The following is a 23,607-nucleotide window of genomic DNA, read 5'->3' on the forward strand; positions in this document are numbered from 1 at the left end:
AGTGGATTGTGCATGATTGTCTCCATTTAATGGATGAGCAGCAAAGAGCCCAGCTTCCCTTGGTTTTCCACTTCACAATATTTCTGCTGAAGGCTTGAAAAGAAAACAATCCGCAGGGCTCTGCTGTCCTCCTGGGACCGGTGGAGGACAAGGCCTTTCTTCAGTCGGACTGGCCTAAGCAGAGCCGGCCTCCGGCCCCTCCCAGGCCGCAGCTGCAAGTTGGAAGGCTGGATGGCTGAGGTCCCTAATAAAGAGCAGACCTCCCAACCCCCCCCCCCCCCCGCACACGGGTCTTCAAATTAAAAGTAACTAAAACCTAAGCCCTAAGGAGAGGAGAGGGAAGTAGGAGGCCGAGGACAGCTCTAAATGAAGGAAGTCCAGCTCTCTCCAAGAAAAGGATAGCAAAAAGCTAGCGCCAGGGAACCCTGTCCTGCCACGTCTGTCCCAGGCTCCGGGAGTGCAGGGTCCCCTTTCTGCTGGGCGGGACCGCTCCAAAAGCTCTGGTGCTCAGTTAGAGCCTCGAAAGGGCTGTGAGTTAGGGGCCCTGGCGAGGGTGCCGCCGTTCCGCACCTCCAGGGGCTGCTGGGAAGAGCGCCCAGGGAACCCCAGAGAGGCGCTGCACCTTTGGGTCCAGCTAGCAGCCTGGAAGAGCTGTGGGCAAGAGTCCTGGAGAGCGGGTGACTGCCACCCCAAGTTCCGCTGGCTCTTGGAACCCTTCTGGCTAAGGCTTCCTCCTCCTCCTTCGGAGACTCCCTGGAGTAGCTTGCGACCCTGCGCAGGGGCGGACGAGGCCAGGGCGGGGTCCTCCTGGCCCGCGGTGACCCCACCTCTGCTCGCCACGCCCGCGCGCCTCCGCCGAGCTTCCCCCAGAGGTCCCTTGGCGGCCGGGGGAAGCCAGCTCTTTCAGACTCAGATTTAGAGGGGTAGGGGTGGGGGCGGTGGTGGGGGGGGAGCAGCGCCGTCTTCTTTTGCTAACGACCAAAGGGCTCTTCATTTCCAACTGGAGAAGTCAGAAACTCCCCCAGCCTCGCCCAGCCTAGCAACTTCATTTGAAAAGAAATTCGCAAGTTTGTTTAAACGTGATTTTCACAACTAACGGCTTTGATTAAACCCTTAAGTCTTAAGCAAAGGGACCTTCTGAATTCTCCGAGGAAAGCAGCATAGGGGGGTGCAGCTGGGGGAGCAGAGCAGAAGGCAAAAAGCCAGCGCTGCGGGAGATGCCCTCGGAAGGCGAGGTGTAGCGCGGCCAGCTGTCGTCACAAGAGTGAGCGAGGGAGCGGACCCGGGCAGGGCGAGAATTTGGTCTTGTTTTAGTGACTGCTGGTTGTAAAGTTTACAGGACCCTCCTTTTGAAGGTTAGCTTCAGCCACTGTACCTCTTTTTACCTTCGCACTCAATTTCTTGTCGCCTGCAGGCCTAGAGGCGCAAGGCCAAGTCCAGAACCGCGCGCTCCCCACGTTTATCCCCAAAGTCCCAGCCCCGCTCAAGCTGCAGAGTTGGGCCTCGTCCCCTCGGTCGCAGCTGCCTGGACTCTCGGTTTGGAGAGAAAACTCTCTCTCGTTACTCATGAGGGGGTAAAAAGATCCAAAGTTGACAATCACAGTGCGGGTGCGGACTGGGACCTTTGCCCAAGGCCCAGGGTTACTCGGTCCCCGCACGCTGTCCCAGGCGAAGCCCAGGAAGGGGACCACGCACCCCGCAGCCCGCCTAGGCCAGGCAGCGCCTCTTCCTGCTTCGGCTCTGGGACCACCCAGGACCCCGGGCGTCGGGGGAGCGATCTGGAAGGATCTTAAACAACAGGGGGAGCGCAGCTCGCCAGCCCCACCTCCCCATGACGTCCGGGCGGACCGAAGGCGCAGACCCGACCCCTGGACCGGGGAGGGAGGAAAACTGGATTCAAACCCACTTCTGACCACTGGGAGGGGCGGGGGCTGCCAGGGAAGAACGAGGTTCGAGAAACCGGCCACCTCCCCCCGGAAGGCCTCCTGCCTCTAGGCTGCTCCTGACCACTGGGTTTATTTTGCTTTGTCGAGGGAGGCAGATGTCGATCTCTCTTCATCTTCGCTCTGTCCAGGCGCGGTGAAATCTTCCGCCAGCCATTTGCTCCCCTGCGCCACCCCCCACGGGGCACTGTCCCCGGAGTCAGCTCCTCGGGCCTTTAAACCTTGGAGAATGTCACACATGGAAACCTTTAGCAAATGTTTGTTAATGATCATAACAAAGGCATCATTCAAATTAACCAGGTAATTACTACCAGAAGGACAACTGGACGCGCCGGGCTCTTCCATCCCTCCACCCCCACCCCCGATTTAAACTCCCGAGAGTCACTGCCCGAAGACACCCCCTCCTGGCCAGTGTTTCGGGCCCCTTTAAAGGGCTCTGAAAGGATCCGTGAGGTTACCGTTTGTGTCCGGGGATCGGTGGGACCCTGCTTGTGAGGGACCCCGGCGGTGTGATCCCGCTGGCACTCGCCGCCGCAAGGCAGGCTGTCCTCTCTGCCTCACCTCGTACCCTTTTGGGTACCTGGTATAAAGTTCCAGACTCAGGTTATCTTTCATAACAGCACGAAAGCGAGTACCCTCTTTTCTCTTTTATTCCGCAGCCTGGGGCGGAGGGGTGTCGTTAGTCCCCGTTCATTATCTACAAACATTACGGTATCCTGTTCGCATTCCGAACAAGGGGCTGTTCATAGATTGGCCTCCAGCGATTTCCTGCAGGCACATGTGGAAGTAATAGCGCGCGGTGCTGTCACCCGAGCCGAGGAGGCGGCGCGCACAAGGCCTGGGAGACGAGCCCCCAGCCCAGCCCTAGGCGCGCTTTCGCCGAGCCCGCACCCTGCGATCCAGCTCCCGTTAGGCTCAGCACCGCGCCCTCTCGAGTGCTTCTCTGTGACCCTCCCCTGTCCGCAGCCCTACGTCCGCGCTCCTGGTGAGCCAGAAGGTGATGGCTTTCGACGTGCCAGTCTCAACCGAGACACCCTAGCCATTTGAGTAAGGGTGTATGTGGGAGAGGGGTGGGGGAGGAGAATAAAGAACGCCACCCCCAACTACCTGCAACAAGAAAATTCAAAATTAGAGCGCGGAGAGCGAGCGCGTTCCCCTCCCCCGTCCTCCCTGGGACGCCCCGCTGCGCTCGGGGCTCGTTCCTGGAGCGTTAGCGCCCCCTGTCTCTGGCGAGAGGAATCGGTCAGTCCCAACGCTGGCTTCGCGTCTGGGGCTCCGAGTTTGGGGTTCAACTCGGTTCAGGCAGTCTGACCAATGAGGTGGGGTGTGGGGTGTGGGGGGCGACTCGGGGTCAAAATGCACCCTCCCCAAGACGCGGAGCTGCGGACTTGTAGACAATTCTCCAAATGTCCAAGCCCGGGTTTTTGTTGTGCGAGATAGAAGCTAGGGCAACTTCTCCCAGATAACCCCGAAAACAAAGGCGCTCCTAGGGAGTAAAGGTCGTTCTGCCCCACCATTCCCCACCTACGAAGACCCTCGCTTATTGCGCCCTATCCCGGACTCAATCTAGTCTTTCAAAAATCTGTCACCCTCATGTTGGACTCAACAGTTTGCCTAATCCCATTAAAGGATTAGCGTCTGCACCGCACTTTCCCTAAAAGACCCCTAGTTCAAAGCCACGCAACCGCTCGGAGATCTCTCCTCAGGCCCCTATTTCTAGTTGGTCCAGGTTTCTACAGAAAGGACATTTTTCGATTCCAGATTTATATTCCCACTGCAATGCTACGTGTCCCTTTTCTTCTTTACACAGAAAATACAAAACTACAGCAGCATAGGAAAAAATCCTCCAAACTGAGAGGCAAACTCATTCTGGAAATGATGGGCTGTTTGTAGTTTCACCAAACCTTTTTCCCGGCAGAGCATCAACACCTCCCCCTTCAATCACCCCCACCCCATCTGGTCTGCTTCTCCCCGCCCCCGAGTTGTTGTCGAAGTCTGGGGGTTGGGACTGGACCCCCGATTGCGTAAGAGCGAAAAGCTAAGGCGCAATCTGGAGACTAGGAGATTTAGACAGCCGGGAATTCGAGGGAAACTTTTATTTTGAAGAGGTCAAGGGAGGGGGGGCTTCATTTCCTGACAGCTATTTACTTAGAGCAAATGATTAGTTTTAGAAGGATGGACTATAACATTGAATCAATTACAAAACGCGGTTTTTGAGCCCATTACAGTTGGAGCTAGAGGGAGAGAAACAGGAGGGGACTGCAGGAGGGGACTGGAGGCCTTGGATGTACGTTTTACTCCATGTATAGGATTTTCCTTGAGGACTGACATAGGAGGAGTAGGTAAGGGAGAGGGGAAATAATTTTTGTTTCTACGGAAATCCCTGATCAGAACCCGGTGTTAGAAAAAAACGAAGTAACTTCAAACTGGGAGATGAGAAGAAAAAACAATATGGAGTTGAATTCCAGTTGTGTGTCCGGAGAGTAATTTACTCGGAATAACTGCACAGGGGTGCCTCTGTGTGGGGAGATAACCATAGCGTTAGAAGTCTGAGAATTTAAAAAAAAATTTTTTTCCAAAACTATTTTTAAAAGTAGTGTTTTTCTAACAATCTTACGGCCTCCCAAAGAAATTGTTTAGGCTTACATTTTTGAGGTTTCTTTTGGGGATGAGGTGGTATTCGTGGATACTGGGACGAATACCAAGTAACGACGCGGGTGGAGGCAGAGGTGTTGGCCCTGTTTTTGGCAGCGGGTCCTGGAAGGCGACAGGTTTTTAATGAGTATTTTCATTCCTCGCCGGCGGTTTGGCGGGATAGCGCAGCAGCCGGCGGTGTGGGGCGCGGCTGGGGGACCTGGAAAGGTGGGCCGAGAAGGACGCTGAGTGGGGCGCTAGCAAGGTTTCGGGGCGGGGGAGGTGTGAAGGGCTGGGCTGGGGCCGACCCGAGCTCGGGGGCCGGCCGTGTGCACATGGCGCCAGCCAAGCGCTCGTAATTACTGGACGGCGCTGCGCCCGGTGCGAGACAGGGCCAGAGGCGGCACCGCGGTGGCGGCTGCGGGACCCGCGGCTGAGCGCAGGCGTGGGGGAGGCTTTGGGGAGCTCCGGAGCCGTTTGTAGGGTCAGTGAGTTGCGAGGAACAGCAGCGGGCGCTGGCCCCGCGAGGCGCTCGGATTGCGCGCCCATCCCGGGGGGGCGGCGGCGGCGGAGCGGGCTAGTGGTCTGGAGTAACGACAAACACATTTGGCCCCAAGTGACGAAGTCGTCCTGGCTTCGCATTCCAGCAACTGGGATTTGAGGAATTTCGAGCTGCACTCCAAGGGGCCTGAACTGTGCCCGGTGGTCCCCACCCCCAGCCCTCTCATCTCGCCTCCTCCTCCAGGAGGCGAACCGAGGAGGCTGTGCTGTGGCGACTAGCGGCTAAGAGGCAAGGTCTCCGGAGAGGGGCTGACCCCCTGTGAGGAAGTTAGGGACTCCTCGGAACTGACGGAGGTGACTGCAGGTGAGACAGAAAGGTGAGGGGCAGTGGCCCTCACCGCTCGTCGGGGGACTGGAGGAGCCCTGCACCCTCTCTCCCTCCTTTCTCCGGTCCGCAGTGGGGTGCGCGGCACCTGGCAGCCTGCGCTCACCCCACGCTGCCTCAGCCTCCCTGGTCGCCCCCTTTCTCTACTGCTTTCTACCCGCTGTCCTCCCTGGCCACTTCGACGCCTTCTAAGCGTACCCCTCCTTCCGACACCGTCTGTCCCCGTGGAATCGGGCTTTTTGCGAGAGATTAACTCCTCCCGGCGTCCAGTGGGCTTTGAAACAACTGGGCCCGGCGGTTCTGTTTGGAAAGGGTTTTGACCAGCTCTCAGGGCAAAGGAGTGTGTGTGGCCCGACCCGAGTATGCTGCGGGAGGAGCCAGGGCCTCCCGCCCAGGTGTGCCTTAGCTGCCCAGCGTTGGGCCTTGGCCAGACAGGAATTGCTGAACTGTCTGTCTGCTGTCCATCTCTCCTGTAGCCTGAGCGCCCATCTCGCCATAGGCCCTCCCGGCCCCGCTAAGACCTCGGGATGTGCGGAAAGTGCCCGGGAGAACTTCCACCCGGTCCATCTCCGAGGAAGGGAGGAAAACCTAGGCCAGGGAGGGAACGTGCATGGCCCTATCACGTCTGGGCAGCCGAGCGCCAGGCCGAGCTGCCTGGAAAAGCCCTGGGCTGGGCGATGTGGGAAATGGCTTTTTGGCTCCGTGGCCGAATTGCTCAATGTTTTGAACCGACTCGCTTTGCCTCGGTGGCTCCCGGTCACAACTAGGAAGCTTTTTGGAATAAGGGGGCAAATGGGACACCACAGTGCCGAGTAGCACATCTCTCGGGACGAATACCCCAAATCCCTGTGAGCCTCCTGGGCCGCAGGAGGGGAAGAAAGGGCGACCAGGCCTTGCTGGCTCTGGATTTTACATAACCCCTCTCTCCATCTTGACCTCCCGGACCCTTGCGTTGCAATTCTTCCCCCTTCTCAGCCTCTTTGCCATCATACTCTTGATGAGAGGCCTGTCCAGCCCTGCTGTGAAGCTCTGGACAGTCCTGCTTTGGAGTTCTGGCACAGTCCTGCTTTTGGATTGACCCAAGTGCAGCTGGACCTTGTTCACGAGAGCGAGGAGGGACGGGAGGGGAGGAGGCGCCAGGAGTGAGCAGTTAGTTCGCTGGTCCCCGGTGCCCGTTTCTTGCCTCCGTCCTGAGATTGGGACTGGACGCAGAGCCCGGGCTCGCAGCTCTGCACCCCAGAGCTGCTTTCAGCCAGGGGCGCGGGCGGGGAGGGACGCAGGGGAGGGGCTGAGGGCTGGGCTTTCCAGCTGCAAACGCGTCTGGCGCCGAGGCGGGCCCGTTTTGTGCCTCCCGGGGACGGGCCGTGGGCGGCGCGCCTCTAGGGGACGTGGTGGCAGCGCCTTCCTGCAGACCCCGGTGGGTGGGGCTCCTTCTGGCCTCCTGGGGGCTGCGACCAAGTTACTTGTTGCTGATACAAAAGTGGTGATTCTGGGGAAAGAGCTAAGAGCTGGAACGGTGACTGAAAGGTGCGGCTCTGAACGTCCCTTGCATCCCGGGGCGTCCGTCCCCACCATCAGCCTCGGAGCTGAGGGGCGCGGGGATCTTGTGGGACCGCGCCCAGCTGGGGATTCAGGGTTGGGGACAAACTGTTCTTCCCAGTCGCACTGGAATCCCAGCGACATTTCCTTTTGTTTTAAACCGAACGGTGAACTAGGGATGGGTTGGGAAAGTGGATGGTAAGGAGGGGACAAAAGGGAGCCTGGGATTTGGGCGCCTCTTTCTCTATCTTCTGCATTCTCCCATCCTGTTTCCCTTGGAAGGGGATGGAGAGGTGCGGGCGGACGCGGGTTGCGCGGGGGCAGCCGAGGCAAGCGTCGGGAAGGTGGGCACCGAAGGCGGCAACATTCTTGAAAGCTAAGGAGGCACAAGCTCGGCTCGCCCAGGCCTTCCCGGTTAGCCAGTGCCTGGGCCGCGCGGCTCTCTCGCCCATAGGAGGCGCTGGTGCGCGACTGTAACCCTAAACCCCCGGCTCCTCTCCCTCCACCCCGCCCGGCCCCTCTCAGGTCTCCGTGGAAAACAATGCAAACGCCGAGCGTCGTGCCTGGGGCGCGGCGGCTTCTCTAGCTCTGAGGAGCGCACGACCGTGGGACCCTCCAATCTCTTGGCGGAGGGCGTGGAGGAGGCTGGAGGGAGAACGGCCCACGCAGTGTTTGTGTGGCTGGGTAGAGATCCGGAGGTGCCGGCGCAGAACCTCCCGGAGGAGGTTTTCGAGCCGCGGTCCCCACTGCGCGGTCTAGGACTCCGAGCCAGAGCTGCGCGCAGCGGAGCAAGCCGGCCGGGTAAGATCTGTGGAGCTGCCGCGCCCTCTAGTGGGCTCCCGCCTCCGCGGGCCCCGGGCGCTGGGAGCCAAGGGATCCCGGAGCTGAGGCTCAGCTGCCTCGCCGCTGCACCCACCCCCCACCCCCCCTCCCGGGAGGCTGAAGTGGACGCCACGATGGCGGTGTGTGGACTCAGTGTGGGTGGGCGACAGGGGATGAGGTCCCAGGTTTGGGCTAGAGAATTGGGGTGTCATTATCACTCACTGTGGGGGGAGCGGGAGACCGCGGAGGGCTCGGTCCCGCTCACTCTTGGGGACAATCGCCCCCTGCTGATCTCCAGGCTCGCACGCGCGCCCCCGCCGCGCCGGGCGGCCTATTGCTGATGTGTTTGTTTTACGACCCGTAGTTATTGTGCAGCGGGAACAGTAGTTTCCAATTTGCCCGGCTGCGCGGCCCCCGCCGGCCGGGTTTATGAGGGGTGACAAGGGCATGCGGACAGATGGACAAGCCGAGGAGCGAGAGCGTGGGCTGCACAAGACCCGAGCGGCGAGTCCTGCCGAGCCTCTGTGGCCTGGCGGGGCAGCGTCGCCTTCCTGGCTCCCGAGGCCCCTCTGCCCCGCGGGTCGGCCCTTAGCGATGGCGACGGTGGTGACCGTGCCCTTCACTCCTGGGGCCCCGGGGGGATTCAATTCAGGCATTTTCGACATCAGTTTTGCTCTTTCTCCTTCACTCCTCGACTTTTGACTGAGGTCAACAAAAAACCTACCAGTACAATTTAGGAAAAGAAGAAGTTGTCAGAGTTGGGACATTTTAGCTCAGAATTCGTTGCGGTGGCGTCTGCATCTGGGTGAACCCCAGGACGCAGTCCCTGGACTAACACTGCCACCTACTGGCAAATTTGAAGAATTGCCATGACCCTCGGTTTCGCGGAGATTCCAAGCAAGTATTTACTGAGGCAATGGCTTGTTTTGCTTTCCTGTGCTACAAGACTCGTTACACGGAAGACATTTATTTTGTACACATTTGTGTAGTTTCCTGCCCTATATATTTTTGTTTTGGGAATTGAACCCAGGACCAGGAGCATGCTAGGCAAGTGCCCTACCACTGAGCTGCACCCCAGTCCTGCCACTTGTTAGTCTTTTACGTTTAGATAATGAACAAAGTGTTTGCAGAGTGGACCTGTGAGGAAGGTGGTTGAGTACTTATGTTGCTGTTTATAAGTGGGGAGACCTGGTATCTGTGGCTTGATGACCTCAATCCAGTGCTCAATTGTACTACAAGATGCTACTCAGGCTTCCCCGTTAGGAACCGTATCAGGTTAGTGACAATAAAAAAAAGGGGGTCGTTATATTCTCCCATGGAGAAATATCTAGTGCAGAGTGAGCAGAAAGGGTTCTAAGCTTGGATCGTCCCATAAAACGCTCCTGTGTAAAAACACTCCAGCCCCCAACCCTCCCTGGAATGTCTGCTGGACCTCAGGAGACCAAAACAAGCCAGGCTGCGGGGTAAAGCTCCTGGGAAGCACACTGGCCTAGAAAATAGAAGTGGCCACTGAAAGGGACCTGCATTTGTTATGAGATCGAGTTGACTGTTGCAGAGTAGAAACAAGATGTGTAATTTTCACAGTTAGAATTAACTTAGGAGAGCTGAAATTAACCGAACCTCAGAAATCTGAACCTTGAGGTCATCAGTGGCTTTGGGGCTGTGAGAGAGTCTCCTGTGGTCTTTAATCATGCCAGGGTGGGGTGACATTCAATATTCAGTGGTCCTACAGCTGGATGAATTGTGCTGCTGGGGGTGGGAAGCTGTCATCTGGCTTTGTGAGAATGGCAGCTCTTCTAAAAGTGGGGCTGCTGGAGTGCATGCCTTCCCTTTGCTCTCTGGCTTAGCATGTTGTCTCTGCTAATGGAGTCACTTCTGTGTGCAGGGACAAGATGGCACACTTAAGAAAAAGGCAGTCACAGCAGTCAGGTTTGTTTCTGTCTGTGGGGCTGTCTATCAGGCCACCTTAGCAGTCTTCACAGGATCACTGGGCTGGAGGTAGCAAGGGCGGGGCAGTGAACTCCTGGCCTTCCCTAGGTGAGTTCTTATCTACCTGCCTGGAGGCAGGAGACACAGCCTGAGTCCCCAAGGCCTTGGGCCTTCCAGCTTCGTTATCTTAGTAACAAGAAGTGGAAGTAGCCTCAAGTGGCTGTCCTCCAGTGCCTCTTAGGAGTCTGGGGAAAAGGTCAATATGAAAAGCAAAGCACATTCAGTTAAGGTGTATAAATCAGTTCTTGGAGGGCTGGGGATTCAGCTCAGTGGTTCTGGCGCCTGCCTCGAAAGCACAAGGACCTGAGTTCAATCCCCATTACCAAAAAAAAATAAAATAAATAAAAAAATCAGTTCTTGCATAATGCAGCAGAGCAAGCAAGCAGGTCAGGTATTCGGTCTCAATTTACAGAAGATCCTAAGGTTCAGAGAGACAAAGTGTCAGACGAGAGCCAGCAGGGAGTCCAGTGTGATTTGGTATCTCAGAGAGAAGGAGTGAGCACAAGAGGATGGGGTTTGGGAAACCAAAGATCTGGATGAAACTCATTCTTCCTACAAAGTGATTTGTCTTTGCTTCAGCATTTGTAACCTCAGTGACTTACGTTCTGACTTTGGGATGAGCTCCAGACAGGTGTAGCTCATTCAGGATGAGCATTTGCCCCCTGCTCCCAGGATGGAGAAGTGCCAGGAATAGCAAGGCTTTCCCAGAGTTCCACTTGGCTATTGGTAAGGGCAACCGCACCTCTGTCCATGCTCCCTGTTACCTCCCCGTGGGGCAGACACTCTGCAATTGTTCACCAGTAAGTTGTCTGGCTTGCAGATGAGTAAGGATGTGAAGTTTCACAAATATGCCCGGATTTCAAGCCAGGGAAGCTCTCTTATCAGAAACAGGAGTTTGAAATCTTCAGCAAACACATGTTGATGCTCGGAATTTGCATCATCGTGGCTTGCTCAGGGTTCCCCGTCTTCCTTGCCTACTTTGTATGTCAGTAAATGATCTTCCCTGGTGGCGGGTCCATGGGTCTGGATGCACAGAAGGAAACTGGTGGGGCCCAGCCAGGGCAGAGCGCTGCTCAGAGCCTGCGTGCCCTGTGAGCACAGGGAACTGGGAGATATATCATGGGGAGGCCCCGCTAAAGAAAGACAGGATATAAATGTGATAAAATTCAAGACAGCCAGCTGGCCCTGGAAACCGCTTTGAAGTCTGCTGAGTGGATTATCAGTGGGAGGCTGATGTTTGTATGTACAAACACATGGGCTGTTACTGCTAATTGTGGTAAGTCAGGCAGTCAGCTGAGCTCTGGGGCCCCCTGTGCCTGCCACTCTGAGTCCGGGCATCTGCCAAGACCCTTGGAAGCCATCAGCCAGCCGTCACTGAATTTCATTTGGGTTCACAGCCCCGTAATTATGTTTCTCCCACTGTAGGGAGTAGAATAGGAGGAGGAGGAGGAGGAGACTCCAGTTTGCATTAGGGGTGCAGCGAGATGGGACAGGGCTGAAACACTGATCTTCCCTTTGAGAGACGGTGTGGCAGAGTGGAGGGAGTATAGCTTTTGCATCTCAGACTTTGTGTTAGACTCCTGGCTCTGCCACTAGCTGTGTGTCTTTGGGTTATTTGCTATGCCTCTCTGGGCCTCAACTGCTACTTCTTAAAAACAACTAGGTCACAGGATTATTCTTTTTTCTTTTTTTTTTTTTGGTATTGGGTCCTTGTGCTTGTGAGGCAGGTGGCGGAACCACTGAGCTAAATCCCAGGCCTCTGTCACAGGATTATTCTTTAAAAAACATGGCATACACATAAAACTTTGACTTAAGACATTTTATTATTTTTTTCTATCCCCCCCCTCATTCCATCTGTCACTTGCCTTTCTTTTTTTTTTTATTGGTACCAGGGATCGAACTCAGGACCTTGTGCTTACGAGGCAGGCAGTACTTGCCTTTCTCCTCCATTTTCTTGATAGAATTCAAAGAAATAGAAATCTCATCTCTGCAACTAGGAAACAAAAATACTTGATTAGGCATCACCAAAACCTACACTTAGGTTCTTAGCTACTGGATCTCCTCCCTACCAAAGCTAGTAAACAGATAAAGAGCAGCTAGGGCTAAACAAGGCATAGATTGATTTAAAGACAGTTTACTCAGGACCGGCCCTCATATCTGGGTTTCCAGGTCTGCCCTGGGCCAGCCCAGTCCCACTGGCTGCTCCCTCGTGGGACTGGGGTGCAGAGGCCAGGTGCCTCCTGGCCAAGGCACTCTGCTGTACTGCGTCTCTCTGCTTTCTTGCTTCTCCACTCCTGCCTGTGCCTTGGGCCTGTGGCCCAGCTGTGCATCCCAAAGGTCTTAGAGACCCACGCCGGGACCTGTGTGTCCCCCGGGTCACAGTGGTCACCTCTGGGCACCACTGTTAGTGGGAGTTTCAGAACCTCCAGATCAGAATGACACTTTAAAATACTTGTTCCGATCAAATAACTTTTCCAAAAGTTACAGAGGAAGTGACATCTGGGTGAATTGAAACATGATGTCTGTGATACTCCACATAGAGTAATAAACACTGGTTTAGAAGTTTTGAAAATACACAATGTTTATTTCTTTGTTTTTTGTCTTCTTGATTTAAATGGTCTAAAGGAACCATTCTCCTGGATTCCAAGACCGGAAACTGAGACTGTCCAGAATCTGAAAGCTGCAGGCCTTCCAACAGTGTCTCAGCCTCAGACCTGTTCTGACCCTGTGGCCCCGTCAGGCCAGCTGATTCTTTCTTCTTAGATGTCTCATCGTATTAACTGTGAATGAAAAATTGGCACTTTTTTTTTTTTTTTAAATGATGTCACTGACATTTTCTGTTGTACAAGCATGAAGAAAATTAGGCTCAAGGGTTGTTTTCTGTTGGCTAACATTGTTTCTGTCCTTTGACTTTCGCAGTTCTCCAGAGCTATGGGGACATCCTGCCCGGCCTTCTTGGTCCTTGGCTGTCTCCTCACAGGTAGGTGTTCCTGGTCTCTGGGCTCGTCGTCTTGGGGACCCCATGCTCTGTGGGTGCATTACCTGTCCTCTCCAGTGACGGGTTGAGGACATATACTATCCCGGCCTTAGCATGTTAGTTAGAGTAACTCGACCTACCCACTCACCTACACTGGACGTGGGCCGCCAAGAGACATGGACCAGATAAATTCACATATGTTCAAAGGAAACAAAGAGTGGAAAACTTGCCCAGGAGCGCTCAGTAGCCAAATCATGCCTGGCTTAATGAAAGAGGCTTACTTTGCTTGAAAATCCCATTTTTTAATTCTTCCCTAGGAATGGAATCGGTAGAGGAGTGTTTCTCGCTTGGGGGACACTATTTCCTCCTCACCCGGAGGATGCTGTGGGGGCCACTTGTTTATCAGACTTTTGTAGATATCATCCAGATATTTAGGTACTGAAACCAGTGCTTCTCTTGTCTGAGGAGTTAACTCTGTTTCGGTCTCATCCTTATGGGTTTGGTAGAATTAAGCAAGACCAGATACTTAGTATTGAAGTTCTAAAGTCCACTGAGTAGAGCCAGGATGGTGGCTCACACCTGCAATCCCAGCACTTAGGAGGCTGAGGCAGGAGGATTGCTGTGAGTCCAAGGCTAGCCTGGGCTACATAGTGAGTTCAAGGCTAATCTCAACTACATAGCAAGACCTTGTCTCAAAAAATAAAATAAAATAAAATAAAATAAAATAAAATAAAAATACCTCCACTGAGTGCCCCCCACCTACAGGGTGACAGATAGCCTAGATGCAGATAGCCACTGTTCTAACAACCTGTAGGAGCAGGTGGTCACATATTGAAGTTGTGTGGGATTCCCATGTTAGGCAAGGGAGATCTAAGACAACTAATTAATAATTAAGTCATAACATCACTCCTGTCTGTCTTATGGCCAAGGGATGCTACACTGAAATTGATGAACTTAAAGGTTTTTAGATCTTGGGCTTTATTATTCGAGGATTAAAGTCCACATCATCCTGCCTGGGTTCTGGAAGTCATTAGAGACACAGCTTCCCAGAGGGCAGGGGGAAAGGGAGGTGCTGAGCCTGAGCACAGATAGACCTGCTCTGTGCTTTGCTGAGTCCACCTCCTGCCCGCATCCTTGTGCCTGTCTTTAGGAAAGGGGAACTTCTGCAGGGAACGTGTGCGATGAAGAGCCCACGTGTGCTCCTGCCCAGGACATCTTAGGGTATTTTATGGTTACACATAAGAGTCTGAAATATGGAATTGGATCAGACGTCCTCTGTCCATCTGAGTGGCCGGAGGGGCAAGTGGAGCCGGCTCAGTGGGGCTATCGAGCCCTTTGGAACACTTGCTGCTCTTAGCAGATGCAGCCGCTGCTATAATGGAGGCCTTTTCATGGGCATCCAGACCAACGGATTTGGGGTAGAAACGGTCATTGTTCACGAAAGCCGCCACTGTGGCTTCTCTCAGTTCTCTGGGGGAGATGTCCTCTCTGGCTTCGTCCTATTCAGAGCATGTTTCCTTTGACAGAGCTGAGCCTAATCCTCTGCCAGCTTCCACTGCCCTCCATCCTTCCAAATGAAGATGAAAAGGTCGTGCAGCTGAATTCATCCTTTTCTCTGCGGTGCTTCGGGGAGAGTGAAGTGAGCTGGAAGTACCCCATGACTCCAGGAGACGTCCCCGACGTGGAGATCAGAAATGAGGAAAACAACAGCGGCCTTTTTGTGGCGGTGCTGGAAGTGGCCAATGCCTTGGCGGCCCACACCGGCTGGTACACTTGCTACTACAACCACACGCAGACGGAGGAGGGCGAGGTCCAGGGCAGGCACCTTTACGTCTATGTGCCGGGTGAGTCAGATGGGTGCCCTGGACCACGCTGCTTCTCATCCTGTTTCTCCTGCTAATGTCTTAAGATATTTTTTTAAATGTAAAATTCAATATTTATTGGATAAAACTGAAGAGTGGAGAACACACAATTTTTTGTTTTTTTAAAGACAGGGTCTCACTATGTAGTTTAGGCTGGCCTTGAACTCAAGGTGGTCTTCCTGCCTTGGCCCACCTCGTTCTGGGTTTAGACATGTGGAGCATCACACCTGGCTTGCTGCTGTTTCTGAGACAGGGTCTTGCTATGTTTCTTAGGCTGGTCTCAAACTCCCAGGCTCAAGGGATCCTCCTGCCTCAGCCTCCCAGGTAGCTGGGACTATAGGCATGTGCCACTGTCCTGGGCAGAACATGTGAAATTAAATAAAGTTTGTCAGTCATTATTAAGAAATTCATTGTTAATATTTCAAAGCTGCATTAAGTTTTTAAAGTCATCTTTGTTATGGCATGTCCTTTGTGTGCTGCAAAATATCTGGACTCTACTCATTTCTATTCATTTCAGTCAAGCTGAGTAAATATTTACAGTGTGTTCAACAGATATTTACTGTGACCATTGCTGGAGGCAGAAGAGTGTAGAGGTGTCGGGTGTAGAGTGTAGAGGCAGAGTGTAGAGGTGGCTTGGCATTACTTATAGTTCATTACAACAGCTTTCAAGTAGCACTGAGCTTTCAGATTCAACACAAATGTGCACTTTCTTTTTTTGTTTTTTTGGTACCAGGGATTGAACCTGGGACCTTGCGCTTGTGAGGCCGGAGCCAAAATCACTGAGCTAAATCCCTGGCCCCATGTGCACTTACTCTTGATGAATTGCAAGGGATTTCTTTTCATCTTTTTAATCAAAATGTAGGGGGAAACTCACACTAATGTTTCTTTGAGCCATCTGAGATACTATTTTTAAAATTTCTGTGCTAATTTTCAATAATACTGCCTATAAGCATTAGGAGTTTCCGACAACATTTTGTGATATCAAAATTATGACTATTATTTTCCATTTTTGTTCTTTGTTGTTTAATTTTGGATTTAGATTCCTGGCTAGCATTTATCACCAGCATTTCTTAATAGGGACAGGCAGTTAGGTATGATTCAGCGTTTAAAGTTACCTTCACATAAAATTCATAGCTAATGAGAATAACGCTGGACCCTGGGTGTGAGTGTAGCCTAGTGACAGAGAGCTTGTCTAGTTTGTGCAAGGCTCTGAGTTCCATCTGTAGTGTGTGTGTGCGCACACACATGCAAACACACACACACAAATAAATAAAAAAGAAAAAGAATAATGCCAATGGGATAACTTTTCTGCATACGTGTATAAAAATGAAATTAATGCCTAATAGATTCTTCTTTCTTATTTAAACCACAGACCCAGATGTGGCCTTTTTGCCTCTAGAAATGACAGATTACATAGTCCTCGCAGACACCGATGACTCTGCCATCATACCCTGTCGCACAACAGATCCCAAGACTCCCGTAACCTTACACAACAGCCAGGGGCTGGTGCCAGCCTCCTACAACAGCAAACAGGGTTTTAATGGGACCTTCGACATGGGGCCCTACTTCTGCGAGGCCATTGTCCGAGGGAAGACGTTCCAGACAATGCTGTTTAATATTGTTACTTTGAAAGGTACTTGTACCCTCTCTCTCCTTCTTTAAATAAAAATAGCAAACTCATCGGATGCAGGCAGGGTTTTTAATTTAATCCTAGTCACTGGTCATAGAAGTTGGAATTCTGGTTTGGGGGTTGAGGACCCCACCTTTTCCATGCAATGCAGCTAACTCCTGTGGCTATAATAATACAAAGCCGAGACTCACTAAAGGCTAAAGCTTGCTTAAACATGTAAGTTTCATGTTTCATCAGTTGACTTCAAAATACTGTAAGGAATTTTTTCTTACATAAGCCTCTTACTATTTGATTCACACTCTTGATTACAGAGACCCTAACGGCAAACACACACCCCAGGGAGCTGGATGCCTAGATTAATTTTGGTACCTTAAGAATTAGGTGATTTCAGTTTTGAGCTGTAGTTGTGGACTGTTGATCCCAACCCTTTGACATAATGGTTAGCATGGATGGGGAAGTAGGACATGTTGTGGGTCTGGATGGGCAGAGCTTTAGGGAGCACTTTGTGAACGGGTGGCAGCAGCAAAGGTTGCCCTTTGACTTTCTGTGAGGGCTCATTCTGTACCAAGCACTGTGCTGGGTTCAGAAGGTGCTGGGACTGACTGAGTAACAGAGGGGTGGCGAAGAGAACTGAAGGGACTGGAGGTGACTACGTGAATAAAACATAAGTGAAGGTGCCTGCGAGTGAAAGAGTGCAGCACTCCCTGACCCCGTGCTTAGGAACATGGTGTTCTGTTGGACTGAAATTTGTTTTTATTATTGTTATTTGTATTTCTGTACTACAACTACAGGCCAAATTATGCATAACAACTCGAGATCAAGGCCTCTCTGATTTTCCAAATTTTGTCTCGATCAATCTGGTTTGCAGTACTTCTCAGAGTTGTTTGATTGTTTTTTGAGACAAGGTCTTGCTGTGTAGCCTGAGCTGGTTTGAATTTGGGGAGCTCCTGTCTCACATTATGCTTATTTATGCAGATGATGCTGGGACTATAGGAGTATGCACCACACCTGGGCCTCGGGGTGTTTTGTTTTCTTTATTGGTTATTTTTGAGGCAGGGACTACCTATGTAGTTTGGGCTGGCCTTATCTCAGGGTTTTCTTAAACCCAAATATTATGAGATCCTGGCTGTACTATGGATATTTAAGTCCTTTTATTTTTTAAAATAGCTGCACCACAGCTGGATCTTGAAATGGAAGCTCTGAAAACTGTGTATAAGTCCGGGGAAACTATCGAGGTCACCTGCGCTGTCTTTAACAATGAAGTGGTTGACCTTCAATGGAGTTACCCTGGAGTAGTGGTAGGTACCCTCAAGACATGGGTGGTGTGTGCCTGCAACACATGTGTTGGAGTTCTGATCAGTGACAGCACATCCCTGAGATTCTCCAGACCTCAACCTCCCATCTCTACCATTTTTCTTGCTTTTTTTTTTTTTTTGATACCAGGTATGGAACTCAGGACCTTCTGCTTGCGAGGCAGGCGGTGGAACCACTGAGCCAAATCCCCAGCCCTCTATCATTTCTCATTTGTAGTAGGTAGGAAGTTTTTATCCCAAACCAAAACACATGCCATTTGGGCCAGAAAAATATAATCAAAATGCTGCTTGCTTGCTTTATTTATTTATTTGTTTATTTATATTTATGTTTTTGAGACAAGGTCTCACCATGTAGTCCAGGCTGATCTTGAACGCACAGAGATCTTCCTGCCTCAGCCTCAGAAGTGCTGGGATTACAGGCATGTGCTACCGTGCCCAGCCAAAGTACTGTTTTATACAGCACATTTTTTCCTGATCATACAAGCAATGTAGGTTTATCATGGAAATTTTGTAAAATACAGAGAAACAGAGGAAAAGCAACTGCCCAGAGCATCACACTGTTCAGATTTTAGGAAGATAAATCCTTTAAAAAGTTTTATACATAAATGTTTAATAATTCATAGATATTATTCTTTAAACAGTACTTCGCCGTACCCTTTTCCCTTCAGCAGTGTATTACATATGTCAGGTCATCAAATGTCTATTTATTTATTTATTTTTAATTTTTTTGTGGTACTGGAGATCGAACTCAAGACCTTGCACTTGCAAGGCAGGCACGGTGCCACTGAGCTAAATCCCCAGTCCTTATTTTTTAATTTTAAACAATTTCTTATCAATAGCGGGGATTGAACTCAGGGCCTTGGGTACAGTAGGCAAACCCTCTACCACTAAGCCACATCCTCAGTGCATTAGCCTCTTAAAATGTGATTTTCTTTTTTTTTTGGTATCGGGAATCGAACTCAGGTCCTTGCACTTGCGCAACAGGCAGCGAAACCACTGAGCTAAATCCCCGGCCCTGAAATGTGATTTTTCTAAGGAACTAGCTTTTTGTTTTTGAGTTTTAAACTTTACGTTTTAGAGCAGATTCAGGTTCACCACAAAACCGAGAGGTGCAGAGATTTCCCTGCAGCCTCCCCACACCCCCATCCCCACCTGTCCCACACCTCGCTGACACCTACTGGGCACCTCCTGGTCAGCCAAGTGTCCAGAGGCCCCAGGAGGGCTTGCTCTGAGGTGCCAGCTATTTAAAAGCCAATTTTCTTCCCCTGTGCTGTAGAAAGGCAAAGGCATCCTGAAGCTGCAGGAAATCAGATTTCCGACCATCAAGTTAGTGTACACTCTGACGGTCCCTGACGCCACAGTGAAAGATAGCGGCGACTATGAATGTATCGCTCGTCATGCCACCGAGGATGTCAAAGAAATGAAGAAAGTCACCATTTCCGTACATGGTACGTTCTGCTTTCTTGAGTATCAGTCTTCTGCCCTGCTTGGCGTCTGGAGGTGGTGATTGCTGTGTAATGTGCCTCTTCCCTGTGCAGAGAAAGGGTTTGTTGAGATCAGGCCTACTTTTGGCCACAAGGAAGCTGTCAACCTGCATGAAGTCAGACATTTTGTGGTGGACATACAGGCCTACCCACCTCCCCGGATAGCCTGGCTGAAGGACAACCTGACACTGATTGAAAACCTCACTGAGATCACCACTGATGTGGAAAAGATTCGGGAAATAAGGTAGAGAATGTGCTTCCCAAGTATGTCTTTTGCTTCTTCCTCCTCCTCTCCCTCCTTACCTCCTCTTTTTTTTTTTTTTTTTTTTTTTGAGACAGGGTCTCACTATGTAGTCCAGGCCAGTCTTGAGCTTGCTACATAGCCCAAGCTGGCCTTGAACTAACAATCCTTCTGCCTTAGCCTCTGAAGTACTGGGATTACAAGTGTATGTCATCATGCCTGGTCCAAGTATGTCTTCTTAACACGTGTGTCCCTAGAAAGATGGAGCTTAGTGCCTATCTTACAAGCCAAACCAAAAGTCCACCTAGAAAATGTAGTAATCTGAGTTGAGACATGCTTGAAAATCAAGTACCTCTAACTGTAACATTACAGTGTGATGATGGGATGCTGGTAAATATTTAATGGTAAGGTAAGAAGAAATAAATATCCCTGTCCCCCAGTGAAAGACAGGTTTCTGGATCCAGCTGGGGGTGGAGGAAAGATGTTGAAATTGAACCCGCTTGGATTGAATATTTGAAAGTAGACATTTCTGGTGATTCCACTGGTGAGACAATTATCACATTGACTCACATGAATCAAAACATCATTGGTTAACTTTGCAACACATTTGTCCCAGTCAATGATTCTACAGGAAAAAAGGGTAGACCTTGGCTGTATTTGGTCAGGAAGGAGGTTTATGGTGAGTCATTTGGATCCTTGTCCTTTTCTTTCTTAAATTTTGAAAAAGGGTCTCTATAAGTCCCTAAATTGCTCAGGTTAGGCTCGAACTTGCAGTCATCCTGCCTCGGTATCCCAGAGTGCTGGGATTATAAGCATGCACTACCACACCTGGACCCCTGCTCTTTCCAGAGAGTGGTAGATTCTACGCTCTTATGTCTTAACTAGTTGTGGTGTTTTTGGTAAGGCACTGCCCAGCCTTGCGTTTCTCACCTGTAGTATAGGATTTATATTACCTCATGTTTTCAAGGCAAGGAATTGGGTGAGATGATATCTTGAGGTCTGTTGCAGTTGTGTGTGTGTGTGTGTGTGTGTATTTGTGTGTGTGTTGCTAAGGATCAAACCCAGGGCCTCTTGCACTGAGGCCCAGTGCCAGCCCCTCTCGAAGTTTCAAGCTGTGATTAGGATTCAGGAGTCAGAAGGTGCATTTTGAAAGGCCCAGCTAATTCAGCCAAATGCCCTCGTCAGAAATCACTCTAGGAAAACACAGCTCAGTCCTGTATTTTAAGCTGCAGTCAAGAGAAGAACAGAACCTTTGTCATCATTTCACTGAACTCCACGCTTTGAATGCTTATTTCTGAACTACATTCCATGCTGCAATTGAGAAACAGCATCTGAGAAAATGAATTAAACAAAAATTTTTTTTGTGTGGTGCTGGGGATTGATCCCAGGACTTTGTGGTGCATGCTGAGTGTGCGCTGTATCACTGAGCTACACCCCCAGCACAGAACATGGGATTTTAAGACCCCCACAGAGTGGTTATGGGACTCCCATTGGGAGTGGGCTCCCAATGTGGAAGGCAGAGCCCACAGGAAGGGCCACACAGGAGGGCAGCTGGCAAACCAAGAACTTTGCTGAAGCTGTGAAGCCGAAGTGGAACAGGGTGATCCTGGCTCAGCTAACACTCCAGATGAGACTGAGCATGATCTTCAGGCTATAATCCATAGCAGTGACGAATCAAGCTTGCCATCGGGTGGTTCTGGAAGGTTGCCTGTTACAGTGACTCAAGAATCCTTCAGCACATGTAATTTTTCCTTTAGCTCTTAATAATTGTGGGCCAGGAAACACAAGGATGAGCGTGGTGAATGGGTTACCAATTTCATGGAGCTTGAAACCAGGGGACCCACTCCTTTCTTGGGCGATCAAGTACAGACAGTGAGTGGCAGAGGCTCATTTGGGCATTGGCAGTCAGCTGTGTCCGAGGCGCTCTAAGGAATCCAGTGCTGAAGCACATCCATAGGTGTAACAGGAAAACCCTGTCCAGCCTACTCTTCGGTAGGCCCAGGCGCTGCAGCATTTGCCAAGTGCTTTTGGCCCTAAGCAGTGCTTTCCTACATGTAATCTCATTTAACAGATTCCCAGAATGACTGCTATGTGCACACTTACACCTTTCAATACAGAAGGAAACCAAGGCATGGAGAATTTCAATAATCTCCAAGTTCTTCATATTTTATGACCAGTGCTTTTCTTTAACCATTCTAGTTGCCTTTGCATATTGTGATTTTGGTGGTGGCTAGATAGACCAGGCCAGCCTTGAATTTGCTGTGTAGCCTGGGCTGAACTTGAGCTAGCAATCCTCCTGCTTCAGCCTCCTGAGTGCTGGGATTACAGGCATATACTGCTATGCCTGGTAATTGTGATGTTTTATGAAAGACAGTCTAGTGAGAAAATATTATGTATACATACAATGCCAATATCTTTGGGGGAAACTTTCTTTTATGAAAGTATGAAGAAGTTATTTGTTCTTTCTGAGTTGATAGAATCCCGTGCTTCAAAAACAAACACGAAGAGGTGGTGTTGTATGAAGCCACATTTGCCTACTCTTCCAATCTGTCCAGTTACCCCTCCACTGCACATGTTAGTTTCATTAGGTTTTTATGAAACCTTCCAGAGTTTCTTTAAGCAAATGTAGATGAGCACTAATGCTATATCCTGGTCTGCCCTCCCCACCATCAGGGACAGCATCTTCATTCTGTTCTCAAAGTGTTCCACTGTTTGGCTGAGTCATCCAAATCACCAAGTCACCCCATATTTGAGGGGCCACAATTTTTAGAGGGTAAAAATCAAGATTTTGTTTTTCATTTTGTGTTTTTGAGACAGGGCTTCACTAACTAGTCCAGGCCGACCTTGAACCCACTATGTAGTCTGGGCTGGCCCTGAACTTGGAGCGATCTTCCTTCCTCAGCCTCCTGAATGCTGGGATTACAGGTGTGCACCACCACACCTGGCTTTGAGAATCACATCTCCGATTCAGACATTTAGCATGCGGAATCTTGAGAATTCCAGAAAAGAGATGATACAGACAAGAAATTACAAAAATGAAATTTCAGCTGAAGACAGTAGTTGCTTAAATAACTGGAATTTAAGCAAGCTACTGCTGGTTGAAACCAAGCCTGTTTCTTTCAAGGTATCGAAGCAAACTGAAGCTGATCCGTGCCAAGGAAGAAGACAGTGGCTATTATACTATTGTGGTTCAAAATGAAGACGACGTGAAGAGCTACACTTTTGAACTGTTAACTCAAGGTATGCAAAGGCAGGGCCAGCTCAAGGAATGACTGTCCCCCAAAGAGCTTGGTACTTCTCTCTGAGGTTAGGGTGGGGAAAGAACACTTTAGAGAGGAAGTGGGGACCAAGATGTCACAGGTAGGGGTAGCTTTGTTGCACTTAGGAGTTCAGGTACAGGTTGAGCATCTCTAACTCTAACTCAAAAATCGAAAGTGCTCCAAAATATGAAACTTTCTGAATGCCGACATGATGACACAAACCACAATGCCTGTCGCACCTGACTGCTTATGTGAGCCAAAATTCCAAGTGTACAAAAATGTAGAAACTCACCTTCTAGTTACGTGTATAAGGTATCTGAGACATAATTAATTTCATGTTTAGACTTGGGTCCCATCCCTAGGGTACTTCATTGTCTAGATGCAAATATTCCCAAGTCGGGAAAGAATCTGAATCCAAAGCACTTCTGGTACAAACATTCTGGACAAGGGAGACTCAGCTTGTAAGTCTGGGTGGTTCTGGCTTACTCTGAAACACTCTGACTGGGAATTTGTAGGTGCTGACTGCTCTCTTAGCACCTGCTTCTCAGTGTAGTATTTTTTAGTTCAGATCATCTTCAGTTTTTCTGAGGAGCTCCCCTGGTAGGCTCTACACAGTGGTCCCTGTCAGAGTCGACTGATATCTAGGTTCAGCCCATGTCCATCAAGCTCCTCTGTGTGTGGAGTACATCTTAGGTGGGCTGTTTGGATCCTCATAAGATTTGTGATATAGGCATTAGCCATACTGACCACAGATTTTTAAAAATCCTTAAAACTTAGTAAAATCTCACATATGCACTTGGGTAAATGCTGCTTTAAGTTACACTCCTGCTAAATTCATTAGTGGAATTTTAAGCTCTAAGATAATTTGAAGAGCCTCTTTCCCTTTCAAGCAAGCCAAATGACCACAGACACTTTATAGTCCTCATTCCAGTTTTAGAACATCACAGGCCCAAGGCCCCAAACACTGAAACTGTGCACATGCTCTTAAGCAGTGTCTATGTCTAAGGTGGAGGGTACAGCGTGACTC

The 23,607-nt window shown here is 50.4% G+C and overlaps 1 protein-coding gene across 5 annotated transcripts in view; it reads left to right on the forward strand.

Moving 5' to 3' along the window:
• The first annotated feature begins 4,105 nt into the window (after positions 1–4,105).
• The window catches only part of Pdgfra (platelet derived growth factor receptor alpha), a 45,549-nt gene continuing 26,047 nt past the window's right edge, over positions 4,106–23,607 (forward strand). Inside the window, exons 1-9 of one of the 5 annotated variants that reach the window (XM_087187666.1) lie at positions 4,113–4,285; positions 5,323–5,442; positions 12,733–12,793; positions 14,317–14,634; positions 16,025–16,285; positions 17,450–17,580; positions 18,872–19,043; positions 19,134–19,323; positions 22,445–22,560. In XM_087187666.1, the coding sequence (XP_087043792.1) occupies positions 12,745–12,793; positions 14,317–14,634; positions 16,025–16,285; positions 17,450–17,580; positions 18,872–19,043; positions 19,134–19,323; positions 22,445–22,560 (1,237 nt within the window). In that variant the 5' untranslated portion in view covers positions 4,113–4,285; positions 5,323–5,442; positions 12,733–12,744. Of the gene's footprint in view, positions 4,286–5,322; positions 5,443–6,837; positions 6,991–7,527; positions 7,804–12,732; positions 12,794–14,316; positions 14,635–16,024; positions 16,286–17,449; positions 17,581–18,871; positions 19,044–19,133; positions 19,324–22,444; positions 22,561–23,607 lie in introns of those variants that run through there. The other 4 variants (XM_021262336.2, XM_004849708.3, XM_004849709.3 and 1 more) reach the window with 4 other exon arrangements.

Source organism: Heterocephalus glaber, unplaced genomic scaffold (genome assembly GCF_053883595.1).
Source record: "Heterocephalus glaber isolate CG9 unplaced genomic scaffold, H.glaber_assembly_v1.0 deba00001509, whole genome shotgun sequence".
In the NCBI taxonomy this organism is placed as follows: domain Eukaryota; kingdom Metazoa; phylum Chordata; class Mammalia; order Rodentia; family Bathyergidae; genus Heterocephalus; species Heterocephalus glaber.